Source organism: Corvus hawaiiensis, chromosome 16 (genome assembly GCF_020740725.1).
Source record: "Corvus hawaiiensis isolate bCorHaw1 chromosome 16, bCorHaw1.pri.cur, whole genome shotgun sequence".
Classification (NCBI taxonomy): Eukaryota; Metazoa; Chordata; class Aves; order Passeriformes; family Corvidae; genus Corvus; species Corvus hawaiiensis.
The window spans coordinates 885,165-904,341 of NC_063228.1; the positions used below are offsets into that span (position 1 = coordinate 885,165).

The 19,177-nt window shown below is 44.7% G+C and overlaps 1 protein-coding gene across 4 annotated transcripts in view; it reads left to right on the forward strand.

Annotated features, from left to right (window-relative positions):
* The window catches only part of XYLT1 (xylosyltransferase 1), a 170,914-nt gene that overhangs the window by 143,645 nt on the left and 8,092 nt on the right, over nt 1-19,177 (forward strand). For 2 of the 4 annotated variants that reach the window (XM_048320694.1, XM_048320696.1), the window contains 4 exons: nt 286-462; nt 2,395-2,654; nt 5,994-6,189; nt 11,336-11,669. In XM_048320694.1, coding sequence (XP_048176651.1) covers nt 286-462; nt 2,395-2,654; nt 5,994-6,189; nt 11,336-11,669 — 967 coding nt within the window. Of the gene's footprint in view, nt 1-285; nt 463-2,391; nt 2,655-5,993; nt 6,190-11,335; nt 11,670-19,177 lie in introns of all 4 variants that reach the window. The other 2 variants (XM_048320693.1, XM_048320695.1) reach the window with 1 other exon arrangement.

Below are 19,177 nucleotides of genomic sequence, written 5' to 3' on the forward strand. Positions count from 1 at the left end.
GCCCAAAGCTGGTCATTGCAGAAGTGCAGTTATTCTGTGCCAGGTTGTTGGAGCAGGACCTCAGCTGTGTGTTGGGTCTATAGAGTGTGGTGATTTTTCCAAGCTCTAGGGAATACAGGCACATAGAGTGTGTTTCATATGTGGCGGAACAATAGAGCTTGTTAATTCTGTCATTTCAAACAAAAATAGGTCACCTGCATTAGGTTTGGGCCCATGGGCTGAAGTGAAGGAGAAAATGGAATTTTGAGGAGCTAAATACAGTGATCTGCTGTGTGTTTGTTGCAGTCCTTCTTTCACACTGTGCTGGAGAACAGCCCGTTCTGTGACTCCATGGTGGACAACAACCTGCGCATCACCAACTGGAACCGCAAGCTCGGCTGCAAGTGTCAGTACAAGCACATTGTTGACTGGTGTGGCTGTTCACCCAATGACTTCAAACCAGCAGACTTCCACCGGTTCCAGGTAACTGAACACACCTGCAGAGAGGCTCTTCCCGCTGTGCTGGGTGTGGAGAGCTGGCTGAATGCGTGGCTGCAGCAGGGAGAGGGAAGGCAAGCTTCGACTCCGTCAGGCAGGTGGAGAAGGAGATGTGAGGAAGCTCTGATCTTAATTTCAGGAGAACGAAAGATTAGTTCTCCTATGTTTTGGCCCTGGAGACATACCACTGCATGGTAAGGTCACACAGCAACTCTTTGGACTCCTTGGCATTGGTAATCCGCTGTGCCAGAAAGGAGGGAAGCTTGACACATCTCTGACTGCTCCACTGTTACTTGGTAACTCTCGTGAGTTTATTGCAAAGGGTTTTTTTCCAATGTTCCAGCTCAGGTGCTTTCATCATTTCACGAAACTCCTGGCTTTCAGTGTTAAGCAATGTTTATAATCTTTTAAAAAAGCTTAGAAGTTGACCACTGTGCCTGCTAGAGACTTACACACACAAGGCAAATCCATTTTCATTATTATATTCAACAGCATGATCATATTAAAGTTTATCTCGTGGTTCTGGGAGCCTTAGTCATGAGGTTTTGATCACCCAGGTTTGGCAGGACTGTCTTAAAAAGTTAAATCGGTTCCTTTGTGATAGTTTCCTCAAGGCAGCCGTGAGAGCGAGTCCTGTGCTCCAGGGTGCACTCAGTCTCGAGGCTGTGTCCTGCCTGTGTATCTTCTATTAAGAATGAACAGCCGCTTGTTTCAAGGTCACCAGATTTGCAATTCCATCCCTCCAGCTCCTCGGGGTTCCCTGCATAAAGCATGTTTGTTCAGGCTTTGTGTGGGATGGGGAATGTGTTACCCTACAGCACAGAAATGATGACTGCTCTGAAACAGAGACCTTTTCTTTGCTGTGATGTGCTGCCTACCAGGCACGCTTGAAGTCACTGGCACAGGCACTCACAAAAAGAGCAAATGAGACGTTATCTAAGAGAGGCTCTGCTGTCCCAAACACCAATCCCAGGGAAGTCTCCAGCACAGAATAAATGGCAAGTCTTAAAAACCTCCTGCCAGACTGCAGAGCCTGACCTGCTCCAGGCTGTGAACCCACAACAATATTTCAGAAAACAATCAGGTAAACTGAGCTGGAAAGGAAAGTTCAAAATTAGAACAGATGTAAAGGCAGCTTCTGACACTTTCTGGTGAGAGAGCCCATCACACGAGCACACAGCACCAGAAGGCCAGGGCTTGCTGTTCCCACAGAGGCACAAAGCAAGCTGAGATCACAAAGCCCACAGCATGCGCCGTCTCAGAGCAAAACTGAGCATCCTCAAAAGAATTTTCCAACTGTCTGGGGCACTCCTGAACTCCTTGGCACCTCAGAACCCACGCTCAAATATGAGCAAGGCAGAACAAAGACTTTTTGAAAGTTAATGGTAGTTGAGTAGCATATAAAGCGGTAATACGCCCAAGATTGTGTCAAGCGCAGAGAAAAAATCTGGGCAGGACCACTCAGAAGGGGAGAAACCTCAGCCACAAATGGCACCTCTCCCAGAGACCTCTTACCACCTCCTAGCAGCAAGTCCATACACAGAAAGTGCTGCTCTGCCTCCTCTGAGCCTCTGTGCCCCAGCACACTCATCTCCCTGCCTGGCACGTGCCAGTGCTGCACTGTCTCCAGGCTAACATGGGGCTTTGGAGAGCGCTCCCCACCCCTCCTGCACTTGGAGACGGGGGGTGGCTGTTGTGCTGAAGGGATTGACACAGCTACATTTTCACTGAGTAATTATGTAGTTTTTAGCTGAATCTTGACATCACTCCTAACGATGAACGGTCCCGAAGGTGACCTTTTAAGTCATCTTTGCCTATGGAGAGTTCATGTCCTCAACTCCAGCCCATTGCTTAAGACAAAGTGTCGTGTCTGAAAATGGGAACTCAGCGTCTTTTCCTGTCCTGTCCCAACAGCAGACTGCCAGGCCAACTTTCTTCGCCCGCAAGTTTGAAGCCGTGGTGAATCAGGAGATCATTGGCCAGCTGGACTACTACCTGTACGGGAATTACCCGTCAGGCACGCCGGGCCTGCGCTCCTACTGGGAGAACGTGTACGAGGAGCCCGATGGCGTGAGCGCCCTCAGCGACGTGGCCCTCACCATGTTCCACTCCTTCTCCCGCCTGGGCCTGCGCAGGGCCGAGACCTCGTTCCACGCTGCTGGAGACAACAGCTGCCGGTCAGTCCTGCCTCCCCCGGCGCTGGGGCCCGCCGAGCTCGGGGAGGCTCCTTGTGCTTGGCTCCGCTGGCTGAGCCTACGGCCACGAGCGGGGCCAGCCAGCTGCAAGTGCGCAGCGCTTATTTCCAGGAGTATTTATGTCCATAATAAAGCCGTGGTTGCTCCGGGTTGACATTACGTGACCTGTTTGCTGCACTTTTAAGGAGCTCCTCTCCAGCCTGATGAAGACTGACAGGATCCAGTTGGGCAGTGCTACCCCCACTGCTGCGTTTCCCTTGATTAATTTCAGCAAGTGTATTATAGCCTCAGCTCCTAAACCCTCCGTGTGATTGCAGCAGAGGTCATGTTCACCTCTATTATGCTTACCAAAAGCAGAGGACAGGATTTCAGAACAAATCTGAACACAGGCAGGTTAATGGTCCTTGCTTGTTTGTTCCTCTGGGAGCACACATGGAGTGCAGAGAGCTTGCTTGGCTCAGTTTGCCTGCTTGGTGCAGCTCTCTGTGCCAAAAGTGCAACTGGTAAGATCTATTAGCATCAAATACATAACATATATGTAGGTGTTTGTATATATCTTTATTTATATATAGAGATATATATATATATATTTATCTCAAATAAAGGTCCTTATTCTTTAACAGGAATTTCCCCCTATATTCTAGATTCCTTTTTCACCTCTAAGCCTGGCTAAGAAGAATTCAGTCTGAAAGGGATTTGAAGGAAGAATTCCTGAAGTTAGACTTGCACAGAAAAGGCTCTCTTCATGGTGGCTGTTTGCTGCCTGCAAACACATCTGAAGCTGTTTAGATTCAAAGTAGAGAGGATTCATCTTTTAAAGTCTTACCTTGCCATCTCTTAATTCCTTCCTCAGAACGTGTTTCTGGAGCCTGCCTTTTTTTTATCCTAATAGAAAACACATAGAGCCTAAGTCAGCAAACACTGAAGATGCTCCATGTGCTTTGATGGATGGATGTTGCCCCTCTTGTGTTCTCGAGAGGGAACCAAATGTGCCTTGACCTTCCTAAATTAGTCATGGAAGTGCTCAGCAATGTCCCATTTAGAAAGATGTGGCCATAAGTGCTCCAGATTCCTATTAGAGTTTTGTCAGTGAAGGTTACCGGTGCAAAGCAATAAAAGATCAATAACAATTAGATAGAAATAATCGCTAGTAGCATGCCTTCCTTATATGAAATAAAGGCAGACCTAAGGAAGTCCTGGGTCATTTGTCCTGCAGAGTGAAGCCAGCAAAGAGGATGGGGACTATGTATAACCAGTACTGAAATAATTTGACAATTACTTTTGTTCTCACTCCTGTTGCCAGTGTTCTGATGCTGATTTATATCAATTATCACTTTCATTTCTGAGGAACTTTCCATTGCACAAGAACTCAAGGTGCTTTTCAAGCTTGCTCAGATTATAGATAGGGGCACCGTGACTGCAGCTGTCTCCAGGATAAAACACAGCTCCTTTACAGCAGGCTGGAGCCTCATGAAACAGTGCAGGGAGGAATTGCAAACCGTGATACGGAGCGGAGGCTTTGTTTTCATACCTGCCTGAGTCCCCTCAAGACACTGTGAGTCAGCATCCAGTTCAGATCAGAGCAAGATGGATAATCCTCAGGTTTATGATTCACATCTCTTCTCTTTTGATACTGCGCTGTCCTTGTGGGTGTTTGCATCTATACCTTTCCTCTTTCCCTCTTGTGGTTTTGCATGTCTCTAATGGAGTAATGGAAGGATGGATTTGGGCTGAGCACCTCGACAGTGTTTCCTTTGCTGTGAGGCTGAGAGCAGCACCAAGCTGGCTGATCCGGCAGTCAGCACCCCAGCTCATGCTGCGAGGAAAGCCGCTCCCGCCTCGGATCCCCCTTGGAGTCAGTCCCATGCTGCCACTCGCAGCGGCCCAGGAGATGTTAGTTAGAGCAGCTGCCTTGCACACTTTGCTAACGAGGCCAGCTCACAGCCTCAGAAAGCTGTGCCCCCTGCAGACTGCTCGGGTACCAAAGGAGATTGAGAGTCAGCATCTTCCGTGGGAGCAGCATTAATGTGTGATTGAGATTTAATTCATTTCTCTCATCTCCAGGCATTTTTACTCTCTGCTGCCAAGAGGCAATTTACTCAGACTATTTCAAGGGTATTGTAAATATTTGCTGCTGCACACATATAAAACAGGAGGTCTTAGTACTCAGAACAGAAGTCAGATTGTTGCTGGCATTGGCTGCGTAGCTTTACAGTGTTTTTGCTCGGTGCATCAGTGCTGGCCCTGTTGGTACCCTGTCTTCTTATGCTGATTTCTCCAGCTCTGGCGACTTCCTTCTGGGTGTTGCTGACCTCGTGCAATGGAAAGTCCTCCTTGGTCAGCTCCTCTTAACGCTCATCCTTTAATTGTGGTAACAAGCCTGAGGAGTCAGACGTAGCTGCCTTACTGGGAAGCTGTGATGCTGGTTTAACTTGTTTTGCAGTTAATGTCAGTGCTGTAAAGTAGCAAAATACTTGATTTCTGAGCTATCAATGACACGTTTTTAATTATTTATGCATCCATACGTACCCAAACATCATTACAGATGTTTCTGAGACTATAGCAGACAATCAACCGTACAGTTAATTATTTGAAGCTGTGACTACAATGTCTTTAAATCTGAACTGCAACTGAGCACTTCCAGATCTGTTAATGACTGGTTTTGCCCAGTTGTTTGACCTTTTTTCAAGGTGTTTTTTTTTAATAATGAGTAAAAAAAATCACAGCAAAAGCAATCTCAAGTCTTTAAAGAATGTGAAGTTTTCTTCCTAAGATAAGGAGACGTAAAATGGGGACGGGATCCTGGTGTCCTTTGCTGCAGTGCCACCCTGCAGAGCCCTGCCCTTGGGGAAGGGGTTTGGGAGTGGAGGGGGCCCAGGGGTCAGTGCCTGCTCACACAGCATTCCCTGCAGACCCTGGCAGCTCTGGAGCACAGGACAATCCTGGGGCATCCTTTGTCCTACAGTTTATCAGAGCAAACAGTGCTGCAGCCTAATCTGTGTGTGTCTCTGGGTGCCAGTTTCTACCAGGAGAGGTGGCCAGGGAGAGGAGCCCTCTGGCACACAGAGGGACCTCCTAAAGAGCTTAGAGCTGTGCATAGGAGATTAATGACCCTATATTCTTAGTAACATATTTTTACGTTTTGGGGTAATCGGAACAGCCTAAGAATATCTGATAATGAGTCATGAACACATTTGAAATCTCGTAATGTACAGTGGTGCATTTTCTAGTTGAAATGAATGCTTCTTAAGCCATTAGCTCCAAGTAAATGGAGATTTCATGTCTCTCTTGCGTAACTGATGAGCATGTGCTGTTTTATAGATACTACCCCATGGGCCATCCAGTTTCCATCCACCTTTACTTCCTTGCTGACCGTTTCCAAGGCTTCCTGATCAGGCACCACGCAACCAATCTGGCTGTCAGTAAACTGGAAACTTTGGAAACGTGGGTGATGCCCAAGAAAGTCTTCAAGATCGCAAGTCCACCGAGTGATTTTGGGAGGTTGCAGTTCTCAGAGGTGAGTGTTCGTAGCCACCCATGCTCAGTGTCATGAGCCTCTGGCATCACGAGAGTGAGCACTAAATCAAGCAACCTCTGGAGACTGTATTTCCATGTAAATTTGAGGTGAGAGTGACTTTCTAGCATAGTGCACATCCTCGTCATAGAAGGACATACTGTTGCCAGTTCAGATCTCTGGTCAACCCTCATTTCTTACATTAATCTGAGTGTCCTCACTCCCTTCTGTTCTAAAAACAAATGGAAGGCTTTTGTTGTTGTCAAAGGGGCTTTTTAAGTTACTTAAAAGTAGCTTAAAAGTTTTGTCACTGTGATTGTTCTGAGTGCTGTGAAAGGCTCCTGGGGAAAATGCCTTTTTTCTGCAATTCCAGATGTAAATAGTGATGTGTTTAAATGTTTCTCTCAAGAGTATGCTGAAAAAAACGTCATAAAATTAGTGGTAGTCAGGTACTGATATCACATGTGAGCAGAATATCGATGTTGTAACACAAAAGAGAAAATTATCACAGCAGTGGCTGAGATTTCCCACAAATCCTGTTACTTTTCTACAAATTTGTCCCTGTGTCTGTCACAGAGAATAAAAAGTCTACCCTAAAATATATCAGGAAAGTTGACCACTAATAGGACCTGACATCTGTGTTCTGTTTTAAAGATACAACTGTCTGAGCAGTTAATTTCATGATTTTTCTTGTTAAGCTGCAAATTTCAATTAAGGTATAAAATTGATTGAACAAATGTGTTCCAGTCATTATGGCTAAGTCCATAAATTACCATCTTCTTGGGCAATTAAGAAATGCCTAGGTGGGATTCAGTGTTTTGGTGTGCATGGCAAATCCATGACACTAATGTGCCATTAAAGAGATGGATGGAAAGTGTGTTTCATTTATCAACGTGTCGGATGGTAGGCCTGCCATTTCGTGCAGTGATAAATGTTCATACAAGCTCCAATTCTTGTGATTTGTAGGAGTATTTCTGCTGTTTATTTAGTACTTCTAAGGATCTCATCACTGGTGAGCTTTTTTGAGCATAAGGAAACGTTTTCTTCTATTTGAAACTCAACAAAAAGAGTTTTGGTGGCTGCTTACTTGTTTTCATTCTATTTTCTCACCTGATCTCTTTAATTGTCCTCTCCTTTCATAGATAATTCATATTTTAAAAGACCGAGAGGTACAATGTAAATAATTTAATCTCATTTTAATTGTTTATTTTACTTTCTGCCTTCCCTTGGCCTGCAGGGATCTCTGCTTCTGGGCCAAATAATTCTCTGTGTTACCCTGCTATAAATCCAGCATTAACTTTTTCTGCTTCAGTGTGGCTGGAAAGCTCTGATCTGCTGCTGTGTATTAAAATGCCACTGCTTTGTCAAGGTCCAGCAAGTGGAAAACAAACTTAGCAGTTTAGCTAAGATGGAAGCATCAGTGTTCGCAGAAAATAAGAGTTGTGCTTATTGGGACATAGAATTCCTTGTTCTTCAATGACTTTCACCCCATGATCTGGCAGGAATTTAAAACTGAATGGGGCTATTTTAGCTGGGAACTTTCTCCTCTGTCCCAGCTCACACCACTGGGGCCAGCAGGAAGAGCACAAATATGCTGCATTGAATGTGCTCCCGAGTGTATTTGTGACCCTGATGCACAACTGAGATTGTGGCAGAGATGGTGGGATCTCTCCAGCCCCTGCCCTCTGCTCCTCTCAGACCTCACTTCCCAAGGAGCGGATTTCACCCCACACCCTGGAAAGACAAGTGGGAAGCCATCAGCCAGCTGGGCTGCCCCACAGCTGGGGCAGAGTCAGTGACAGCACTGCGATGGCACACGGCTCCTGCAGGCTCAGTCAAATAAAATAAACTTACAGGAAATCCAAGAGAGATGATTTCCAAGCATGGAACTCCCACACCTCCTAAAGTTGGCTGGTGCACAATGCACACACTGTGTGTCCTGCCAGTCTGGGTTCAGGCAGCTTCTCCATGGAGGGCAGGAGATTGATTTGCTGCACAGAACTAAAAGTCTCAGCTCACTGTCTATCAGTTGAACACTAAGTTCATTTTTGGTCTTGTTAAGACTTGTGATTCATCACAGAGAATAAAATAAACTAGGTGGCAGGCAATTAGTGTGCATTGTGTGAACCTAATGGTCGTGTTTGTGGTGAGCAATGAGACACGAACCCATAATCAGGGTATAATTTATCTTGGGAAAATTTTATCTTGGGTTCGAACAGACATAGAAACAGAAGTTTTGAGCCAATGAGAGATTTCCAGCTTTCCAAATGTTCCCTGGGCACAGTGCTTGCTCTTGAAGCCCAAAATAAAGGTGATTAAAATATTGATGTGGGAAATGTCAGTTTCTGTGCCACATCCCTTCATAATTTATCAGATATTCATTACTGCTTGATTCTATCCCATACTTTGTGTATTCTATTTGAAAGCAAAAGCCTACTCACAATGTTTTAAAGAGCTGTGAAAATTGTTATAGGGCTGCAGTATCTCTTGCCCTGTAAAATCAGACACTCGGTACTGGGAACTCAGCTGTGTAAAGTTCGAGGGTTATAAACGTCTAACCAGTGCTTTAAGTAAAATTCCCTATAAAATACTGTGCTTCTAGAAGCAGCTGGTACTGCAAGCTGTGCAGCATGGGAAGGAATGTCCCCAGCTGGAAAGCAGACATAAAGGGCAGATCCCATGAGCGGTGTGCAGCTCCCTGCCTTTCCCTCCCCAAGGTGCCTGTGGAGCCCTGGGGTGAGCCCCGGCCCTGGGGCACAAGGGGACCCAGGGGTGCCTTTGTGTTGCTGAGGGCCTGCTCTGCAGCCCTGTTGGTGCTGCTGTTCCCTGGCCCTGCACACCCTGAGCGTGGGGGGACAGGCTCCCATGGAGGCCACTGCCACCAGCCCCAGAAGTGTCCCCTCCTCTCTTCCCCTGCCCTTTGGCTGTAACTTTTGGTTTGCTCTAAGGGAACCCAATGCCACGCCTGCACAAAGCCTATCAACCAGACAACAATTGTGTTGCAATTTTTCCCCCAAAGCAGCCTTAGCTCTTCTACAGAGCAGTCCAATAAACCTTTGTGCTATGTGAACACGTCTCAACATCTTCTGTGCAGCCTGGTGTGGAGCAGTGTCACCTGGAGGTTGGAGCAAGGGGACTGTAACTTTCTGATTTCTTTTTTCAGGGATGAGAAACTAAAGAGAGGGAAAATAGTTGAATGTCAGGAGTCAGTGTTTAATTTCTGAGGATGAAGTAAGTCTTCTGCAATGAGTTCTTCAGTAAGAAATATTGAATGTGGTGGAAAGAGCTTCCTTACAGACTTCTCTTTGCCCAGGAGGGTGTAGATTTGTTTCACGTGTTGTGACTATTATTTTCAGGTCCCTTGAGCACCAGTAAGTGTGATATGGCCACAGCTCAGTGAAGGTTGGCAGAGTAGATAGTAAGGTCTGGTCAGGAAATTTTCTTTCTCAGCTTATTTCCATACACATTCAGTGAGTCTTGTCACGAGAGCACGCACTGACAGCTCCTCGAGGCAGTCGATGCTTGGGTCTGATATCTGGGCTATGCTGTCTGGTTTGATTAGCTGGTGTGCTGGGTGAAATACCTCTGAAATACCAGCAATGCTGTGCTGATTGCAGAGTAGTGGAAGGCTCATTTTGTCTCATATTCTGCAGTGTCATAGTCCAGTAGGAGGAATTCGTGTGGTTACAGATGGATTTAGGATGGTAAGGTTTTGTTTTACTGACCTTGTAGCTTTTTGCTTGCAGTCCTCCTGTAATTTGTCTGCCAACCACAGGGATTTATTTAGAAGGGACTGGAGACTGGACAGTTTCCAGTACAGGTAATAGGCGTCAGGTAATCATTATGTTTTGGGGATTTGGGAGGATTTAGGCATTATATTGGAATCACTTATTCTCATGAAGTGAAATGAAATTAGAAGAAAAATCTCTGAAGCAAATGATCTACAAATGTTTCTTATACTTTCAGGAAAGCCAGTTCTGACCATGCCCTTGTGAGGTGAAGCTTAGGGACAAGGACAGCTCAGTGTGGGGAAAATCTGCAATATGCACATACACTTTAAAAGTGGGGATCCTGCCCTGTGTGTGCATGGGTCTCCAGAGGTCACCCACAGAGGCTTTCTGTACAGGGAACAAGTCAACTCTGTGGTCATCTGCAATGTCTGGAGATCAGGGCAAAAGAAGACCAGAAGGACTTTGAAGGGTTTCATACCAGAAAGCAGAAGTGCAGCCATCAGTCCTGTGGTCACAGGAAAGTGGATTGAAAGGTTCAACAGTCCTCAGCCTCATAAACACATGCTGGCTTTAGTGCTGGGATACTTCCCACTGGCCTAAGAAAGCCAGTTACTCCATTTCCATGCTGTCTGGTCAGAGATGCTGTTTTCAGTAGTGCACAAGTGTTAGTGGCAACAGCTTGGAAGTTTGTGTCATCCCCCAGGTTATGGGTGAAATTCATGTAAAGAGCACTGGAATATGAAAGCTGCTAGGAAAAAAGAAAGATCCATTAAATATTTACACTAGATTGTGAATCAGCTGGTTTAATGTTAGTGAATAAATAAAAAACAATGTCACTATTATGACAATAAGAAAAGAGTTTACAAGAAATAAATTCCCACATGAGGCAGGAAGGGAGTGCAAGGAGACAGCATCTCATGGGTGGATTGTAGTAAAGGACCTGACGTGACTTGTTCTGAAGTCAGCAGCCAAAGCATCTTCCCTGGCCTCAGCAGCAGCTGGTCAGGTCTCTACTGCAGGGTCCTTCTCTCAAATGTGCAATACATTTTCATGACCCAGGAGATGATGAGTCCCATTTTTTTCCTGTGCACAGGCTGTGTCCAGCCACTAGGCTTGGTCCCTTGTTGACTGCTTCTGTGAAGAGAGAGCTGCTCTAGCCTGTTGTGTCTCTCTTAAGATAAAGAATACCTTTTTATCAATCAAAAGTGGACTGAAAAAGCAAGCCTTGCATTCTAGGTTGCCTCACAACTTGTGTGCACATTATGATCATAGATCATGTTGCTGCCAGCTTTTATATGTATGTATAATTCATGTGATTAGAGAAATATGATTTGAGTCTCTTGAGAGCCCATATTTTCTGTAAGGGTCTCAGATGCTTACAGAGATGATGCTACCAGCACTGTGTTCTTTAATTTCAGATTGGCACCGAGTGGGATGCCAAGGAAAGGCTTTTCCGGAATTTTGGAGGACTCCTTGGGCCAACAGATGAGCCAGTTGGGATGCAGAAATGGGGGAAAGGCCCCAATGTCACCGTGACTGTCATTTGGGTGGATCCCATTAATGTAATTGCAGCAACATATGATATCCTTATTGAATCCAGTGCCGAGTTTACTCACTACAAACCACCTCTGAATTTGCCCCTGCGACCTGGTGTATGGACAATAAAAATTCTGCACCACTGGGTACAAGTAGCTGAAACCAAATTCCTTGTTACTCCTCTCACCTTTTCAAATCAGCAGCCTATCAAACAAGGTAAGTTCTATTATTTGCTACAGGAATGAAACAGTTACTGTGTCTGTATTCACTGTAAATGCTGCTGATAAAAATAAGTAGCGCTGTATTGGAAAAGGATTAAAGAAAGGGATTTTATAGATATAAGTCAGAAGAAACTTTTGCACTAAGACAAGTGGAAGTGTCTGCATTTATTCTGTAAAACACAGCCACTTCAAACAAAAGACTATTTGTATCTTTAAATTATGCACAGTTCAGAATCCAGAGAGCTTCAGACTCTCAATGATCTAACAGCTATCATAAAAGCCATCATTTAGAAATGGAAAGAAAAATTGACCTTTCAGTGCTGCTTTTCATTCATGTTTCCTCTTAGAGACTTACATGTGTTTAAACTGTTTTCTTGACAAAGCCTGTGTGTTTAACAATAAAAGCATTAATATACATAATGCTGGATTAGACAAAATTACCCTAGGCCAGAGCTCACCTGACATATTGTCAGGTCCAGGCATTCACTCCTGCCTGATACCTGCCAAAACCTGCTCAGTACTTGCCAAGCAGCTGTGTTGTACAGAAATATCTACAAATACAGCCCTGGGACCAGACCCACACTGACAGTTTTTAGAAAGAAACCATTTTCTTCCTTGCCACAGCAGCCCTGAGCCATCCAAATACAGAGGCCATTCTGGGGCTGCCAGGCTCTGCAGGCTCCCATGTTTGCATGGCGCAAGCATCATCCAAATGCTTGGGTCTGCAGACAGTGCCCAGAATACTGTGCTGGGAGAAAAGGGAGCATTTTTCAGCCACACCTGGTTTTTTATTCTGCAAGATCAAAACAAGCTTGTTGCTCTGAGTATCTTTACCATTCTTCTTAAAGTGCTCAAGTGCTTCCATCTGCCCAGTATTAATATTCATAACTTTAGACATCTTAAATTTGCTAGATACATGAACGATCCTATTAAGTTTTCAAAAGTTCTTCTTCCTGACAAGGCAGCAAATAAACTGAGTCAGGCATTTACCTTCCAGCATAACGTGCTGCTTCTGTAATGCAAACACCAGCAGACAACTGCTGAGAGCTAATGCAGCCCTTACCTCGCTCAACAGGAGTTTGATTCCCACATTTCCAGCAGAAGAGTGAACTTACTGATTTCTGCTGCTAACATTTGGTGGCATCGTTTCTTAAGCAGAAACTAAACCTCTTCCAACCCACTGCTGTTATTTGCTAATAGGCAATGATGAATTGTGAACAGACACCATGTGTAGAAGGAATTCATTTTCAAAGTTTGAGGCAGCCTGCTTCTGAATGCAGCTGCTACCAACTTGCCTGCTGGAAATCAATGAATTCCGTGTTCTTTGGTAATTTAACATTTAAGGCATAAATTGCACAAGAAACGTGGCATGTAGCCAGCAGCCTTGCTGCTTTTCCCTACAATGTGAGAGCCCCACGGACAGGTAAACATGTCTCAGACTTCAAAAATAAGCCCACACTTCATGGTGTAGAGGCAACGCTCCCTTTGGTCCAAACTCTGCATCTGGAATAATTCCACTGAAATTGTGTGGTTCCCCTGTGTTGCCCCTTGATACGCTGGGCTCACCATTCTTGCTAAAAAGCCTGTTCATTTATGTGGTAACTAGAATCTGCTACCAGAAGGAAATACAAAGCTTGGGAACAATATTGTCTAGGAAAAAGTCTCAGGAGTGATTTGGTACTGATGATGTGATGTGTAATCTCTAGATGACTGAGGCATGGAGGTAGAGAAGAAAGTTAATTACAGGGGCAGGTAGTGACACTCCACTGTAGTTAGAATTGTATTTACAATGCAAATTCCTGTTGTTTGTTTTTGGAAGGCTTTCTGTCTCAGTGACACTGTTGTGCTCTGTGCAGGCAGTCGTCATTTAGCTTTGATTTCCAGCTTTTGTCAGTTTGTCACCACTTTATTCTTTAAATACATTTTTCTCTGCCAAATAAAGGCACTTTGAGAGTATGACAGAAGAATTAGAACTTCTAAAAGAGCGATTTCTGGTACTGTAAACAATGCAAAAACTGCCAAAAATCTTCTAAAATGGAGGAATTGTATTATTTAATTGTCTTAACATTGAAAATAAAACATCCATCAGACTTAGCCAGGAGTTGTCAGTAGAAGAGGGGAATATGTTTTATTAGGGATTTCTTTAAATTTTTTTTTTTCTGACCATCCTCCCCCACCACCAGCCCCCACCCTGCCCTCCCCTGCCCTGATGAAAAAACAACTCTTGCAGAAAGATTGCCCTGGACTGATACATTTCCTAGCACTTTGCATGTCATTTCCTCTATAATGATTCAGCCCCCTCTGCCTCATCCACTCCAGATGAAGAAAGTGGAGTCCACAAAGTTTCAGACATAAAAATGTCTCCATGATCTCGTGTGCAGTTTGCTTTTGCCATTCTAAAAAGCGTTTGCACAGAACTGGCAGCAGCCACTAACATCTCGTATCCTGAGAACATGGGCATGACAACAACCCTGGATTTCCTAAATCATTGCTTCTCTACACATCGCTTCAGCCCAGAGCACAACACAGAAAGGTTGTTTTGGTTTCCCAGCATCATGAAGGGAGCCACTGGCTCTTCTTTTGAAAAATCAAAGTAAAACACGTTCATTCCTGTATCATGACTCTCAGAATTCGTAATTGCATTCAAAATAAAAAAATAATCATGGGACAGCTGCCAGCAAAGATGTTCTGTTTAGCAGTTTATAAAAACAGCATATGCCACTAGTTTATTCATTTTTCTATTTCCATTTATTTATTAATTTTGGCCTAAATTCTGTGCTTGCAAGTGGAATCATAAAGGGAATCAAGAGTGAGTGTTTTCTTTGATGCTGTGTCCAGATGTGTGCAACTGATAGAATGTAAGTTGTTTTAAAAATACAGATTCACTGACCTTTTCAAAACCTGAATCTGTAAGAGATCAGATCTTACATGGAATTACTGAGTATGCTGTTTGGGGTATTTCCACTGTAAATATGGCTCCCTAAGCTATTTCAGTGGAGAGTCTATAATCTAATGTTACTTATTCCTTCCTGCTCCTTTTCACCCTCCAGTCATCCAAATCTGTGTCTATTTTCCCTATTTTGACTTGTGCCACTGATCAGTTCTGCCTTCAGCAGATACTCTGGCTCAGGAGTGCCTCCAAGTATTTGCCTGGTTGGAGAAAGTAAAAAAGAAAAGAAAAGGAAATTAGATGAATTTGTTAAATAAATCCTTTGGAGAAATCAGGTTCACTCTCTCCATCAGAGTCTGCTTCCCTCTACCTCCTGCACAGACAGATTCCTGTTTATTCTTCTAAACAACCGTTTTGAGGTTCTCACCATATGGTTGAGTGTGTGAAAGCCAAGTACTCCATGCTTGTTGTAAGGACACAGGAGGGCTGCCAAGGACCAGCAGGGTGCTCTAGGAATAATTGTGCCGAGACAAAGAGGGAATGGAACGTGGAGAAGACAAAACAGGGAGTAGGCCTGTGTAAGATCACTGGCAGTGGTGACACACGGGAGTGGGGGGCTCTTGCAGGCAGCTTTAGGCAACCGGGATTTGAGTACTTGGACACTCAAGAACAGATGTCCAGCTCCCCTGTGAAGGGACTGCAGAGGCAGAACCAAACAACAGGTATCATTCAGAGCACTTAGCCAGCAGCTCACAGACTATAATCCAAGCTACCCAGCAGACTTCAAGTCCTAAGAAAACAGCAAATTCAGTAATGTTGTGTCTGCATCCGCATCATCCCACCTTCCCCCCTTCCCTGCTCTTTAAAGGCCAAGTATGGTCGATTCACAGGGTCACAGTGAGGGGAAGAGAAAAAGCCAAAGCAATTTCATTTTTAAATTTGAGTTTATATTCACAGCAAAGTTTCCCCAGCGCTCTCGCAGCTGGAGTGCCGATAATGAGTTGTCATCCATTTAATGGATAGTACCTGTTCCATTAAAGCCAAATAGGTTATTGTGAGCCAGTAGCAGGTTCACTTCTGGGGCAGAAAAAGCCCCAAAACCTCAAGATGATAGTAAACCCTGGATTGTAAATAAATGAATACATAAAAAGCCCTTCCTCATTTGAGCAAGGAGGGCAGTGAAAAAGAGCAACCTCCTTTTTTCTTTAAGAGAGACCTTTCCCACGCTGTTCCCGGCTTGATGGCATGTCCTGGACATGGGGCTGCTGATCTTTGCTGCTCCCATGGAGCCTGAAATACCAGTGCCTGGTCCCTGTGCCCCCAAACTGCAGCCACCCCTTTCAAGGATGACAGCATTAGCAGACATGGGCGATGCACTCAGGCATCTCAATGGCCTTTTAACCTAATCCATATTTATAGATCATCTCAATTAGCAGATACTGGGAAACCTTTGTTTTGCCCTTGGTTGTTTGCAGTGGCTCAATCAATTCTAATTGCATCTATACAGATTATAAAGTGGGTGGCAACTTGTGTCAGAACTGCTGTGATTTCTTTAAATTAACCAGAGGTAACATGACATGTTCTTGATAAATGCAGTAATAGCAGCAGGCAGGCGCATGACTGCAGAAGAGCAGACATGCCCTGGAATCATCATTCCGAGAAAAACCCTGAAGACAGGGATTTGCTTTGAAATTTAGTTCAGATCCAGCTGACAAGGAGTCGATTAGCTCCACAATGAGCAAATGAAGCACTGTCTTGTTTGCTGCAAGAGAAAACAAACAAAATGTCAATAAAAAATTACCTCTTTGCCAGAGGGTTTCAACACAATTCAAGTAAAGAAATAAAGCTGTATGTTCTGTGTTGCTTTAAAAAACCCCCAGGTCTAACGCCTTAATATGTACCAAGGTAACCACATTTTTCATTCCTTAGCGCACTCTGTCTAAACTAATTTGCTTTTTCTGCAAAATGATGAACATACCCACACAAAAATGCTGAAATCCCAGCCTGTGTGGTTGCCTATAGGTTGTGTGTTTAATCCAAAGAAGTTAGACCAAGAAAAGTCAATTGAGAATGTGTCCTCACATGTGAGTGAAGAGCAAATACAAATAGAGGTCAAAAATAACCAAGGTTTTTAGAGTTTTATTTCAAGTCAGTGGAATATATTCTGCATTGATACACGTCCTCCTGAAGTCACAGGGCTGGCAAAAAAAGTCTGGCTTAATGTCTGCAATTCAGCTAATTTTGAATTGTTTTTTCTAACCATACGGATTTAAATGTCTAAGCATTTAGAGGCAAGCCTTACATTCTTCATTGTTTCTTCATGAGCTCTTCCTCTTGACACTTGACTGAAGTGTCAGTGCTTCAAGAGCATGCCCAGTAGCTCCAGCCTCCTTTTTACAGCATTTCGGGTCTTGGGAGCCTCACTGTCTCTCTTCTGTACCAGCTCAGTACGTTATGGAGCATGGTTCCCTGTCATTTTTCCTTTAATGCAAAAAGGAACAGCCCATCTGCCATTGCTCGGATGAGCAGCATCCTCTCTACTTTCTCCTATGAACTGTTCAACAAAGACTTGGAGGCTCCAGTAGAGGGTTCTGAGTCCAGTCCCCAGCATCTCCTGTGGATGAGTATGTGTGACTCTGCAGTCAGGTTGCTGTTACCCAGCTTTTTCCTTCTAGGACGTGCTGAGACCTAACTTGGGGTGCTGTTCTGCTGTGGGGCAGACAGTCCCCACCAGCGCCAGGTCAGGGGTCTCCGTGTGTCTTGACTGCAGCAGCACCTTTCACTGTGGGCAATTGCAGCAGCACCTTTCACTTAACACAACCTCTGCTGCTTTGCCAAGCACTGAGTCCTGCAGTTTCTGCAGGTTTCATTCTTTCCAGTCCTGATAAGCCCCCAAGTCCTGAGGCCTGGGACAAGCGTGAGGCTGAGCCAGGGAGAACAGCAAGTTCTGTTTCACTCTGTTTCTTGTCTGAATAAAGATCTCTCTTGTTCCGTGCACCAAACACATGCGTGGCAGGCTTTGATGCAACAAGCTCACTGAATTGCCTGTTTCAATCAGATGATCCTGCTAGTAATGCCAACTCTTATTTATTTGGGGATTTTTACTCAGAATGTTCCTATTTAATTAATATGTTGACAAACAGTCTTCCATATTTAATTGCTTCCAAAGGAGGAAATTTAATCATGCGTACTTGTTCTGTTTCTTAAACTGCAGAGCTCTGGCAGAGAACATTCCTGACACATGTGCACAGATTGAACTCATTTTGACTACAGGTTATTGTGGATATCTACCATTTAAAATAAAAAGAGGGGTTTAGATAAATGCAGGAACAGTGAAATGATGTATAATGGTGATGGGCATGTGCTGAACCACTTTAACTGGGGATTCGAAGTGACAGACTTGCACAGTGTTTGACGTTAAAGACTTTGCTGCAAATGTAATAGCAAAGCTCCAATTAAACGTCCCTTTTTCCCTCTAAATACACGGATTTATTTCCAGCACCTGAGATACTATCCTCTGCATGGAAGAAAGGACTCAGTGTCAGGCTGCAGCGCGAGCAGCAAGGACATGTGGAAGGAATTGTAGCCATGAATGTGTAATTCCTGGCCTCTGACGCTCGCGGGGCGCAGTGGCTTTCCTCGCCTGCAGCACCCTGAATGGGCCCATTTTCTGTTCTAGACAGTGTGTCTGTTGGCAGAGCTAAACACATCCTCCGTGCTGCCAGAGCGAGGATGCTGGGGAAGGCAGCTGAGAGCGAAAAGAAATGCTTGGAAATTTGCTCCCAACAGGCACTCGGTGAACATTTTTGGAGGGTCCCTTTGTGATTTTATAAGTAGCGCCTTGGTGCACTCAGACTCTCAGAAGTCAGCCGACCTTTGACAGGGGCAGCCTGACCCACAGTGCCCAGTTTAGGTCTCTGAAAGCATTGTCACAGCCCAATACTGATTTTAACTGCAATATTGCAGATTTGGGGTATTGTACTGTATTTTGCTGAGATAGAAGGGTTGCTGTATGAAAAGCAACCACAATGCAAAGTGTCATTAGGGGATGGTTTTGATCTACTGTTCAGCACAGGAGCTTGAAGTGTAACTGTCATGAGAGAATACTTTCCAGGGAGACTGGAGCACTTCCAGGAATCATGTTGGGGCTACACCTGCTTGTGAATCTGGTCTGTCCAAAACCATGGTGTTGTCCTTTTAGTGCTACAAATGGCACCACCTGGGTTTTGCAGGCAGATAGAGCTAACAAATGTTGTGGCTTTTCCACAGCAGGGCAAGGTTCATCTGTTTAGGGTAAAAAAACCCATAACAAAACAGGCTGAGGTCTTGGCTCTTTCTCCTAGACAAATCAATGATAGCATTTGGATGTCTGACAGGGGGTGGCAGACTTCTCACACCAGGTGTCCTTGAACTGTTTTCTTGTTTCGAGGTGCAGCCAGTCCTGGATGTCCTGCAGCTCTGGGGATGCCAGTTGTACATGTTGAAAATAAGAGTGACTCTGTTTTCAGGGTCAGAGCTTTGCCTCCTAAGGCAGCACTTGCAGGGTGAGAATCACAGTGAACAGAATCTGTAGTGCTGAGCACGAGGAGTGCCAGAGCTGAGCACAACTCCTG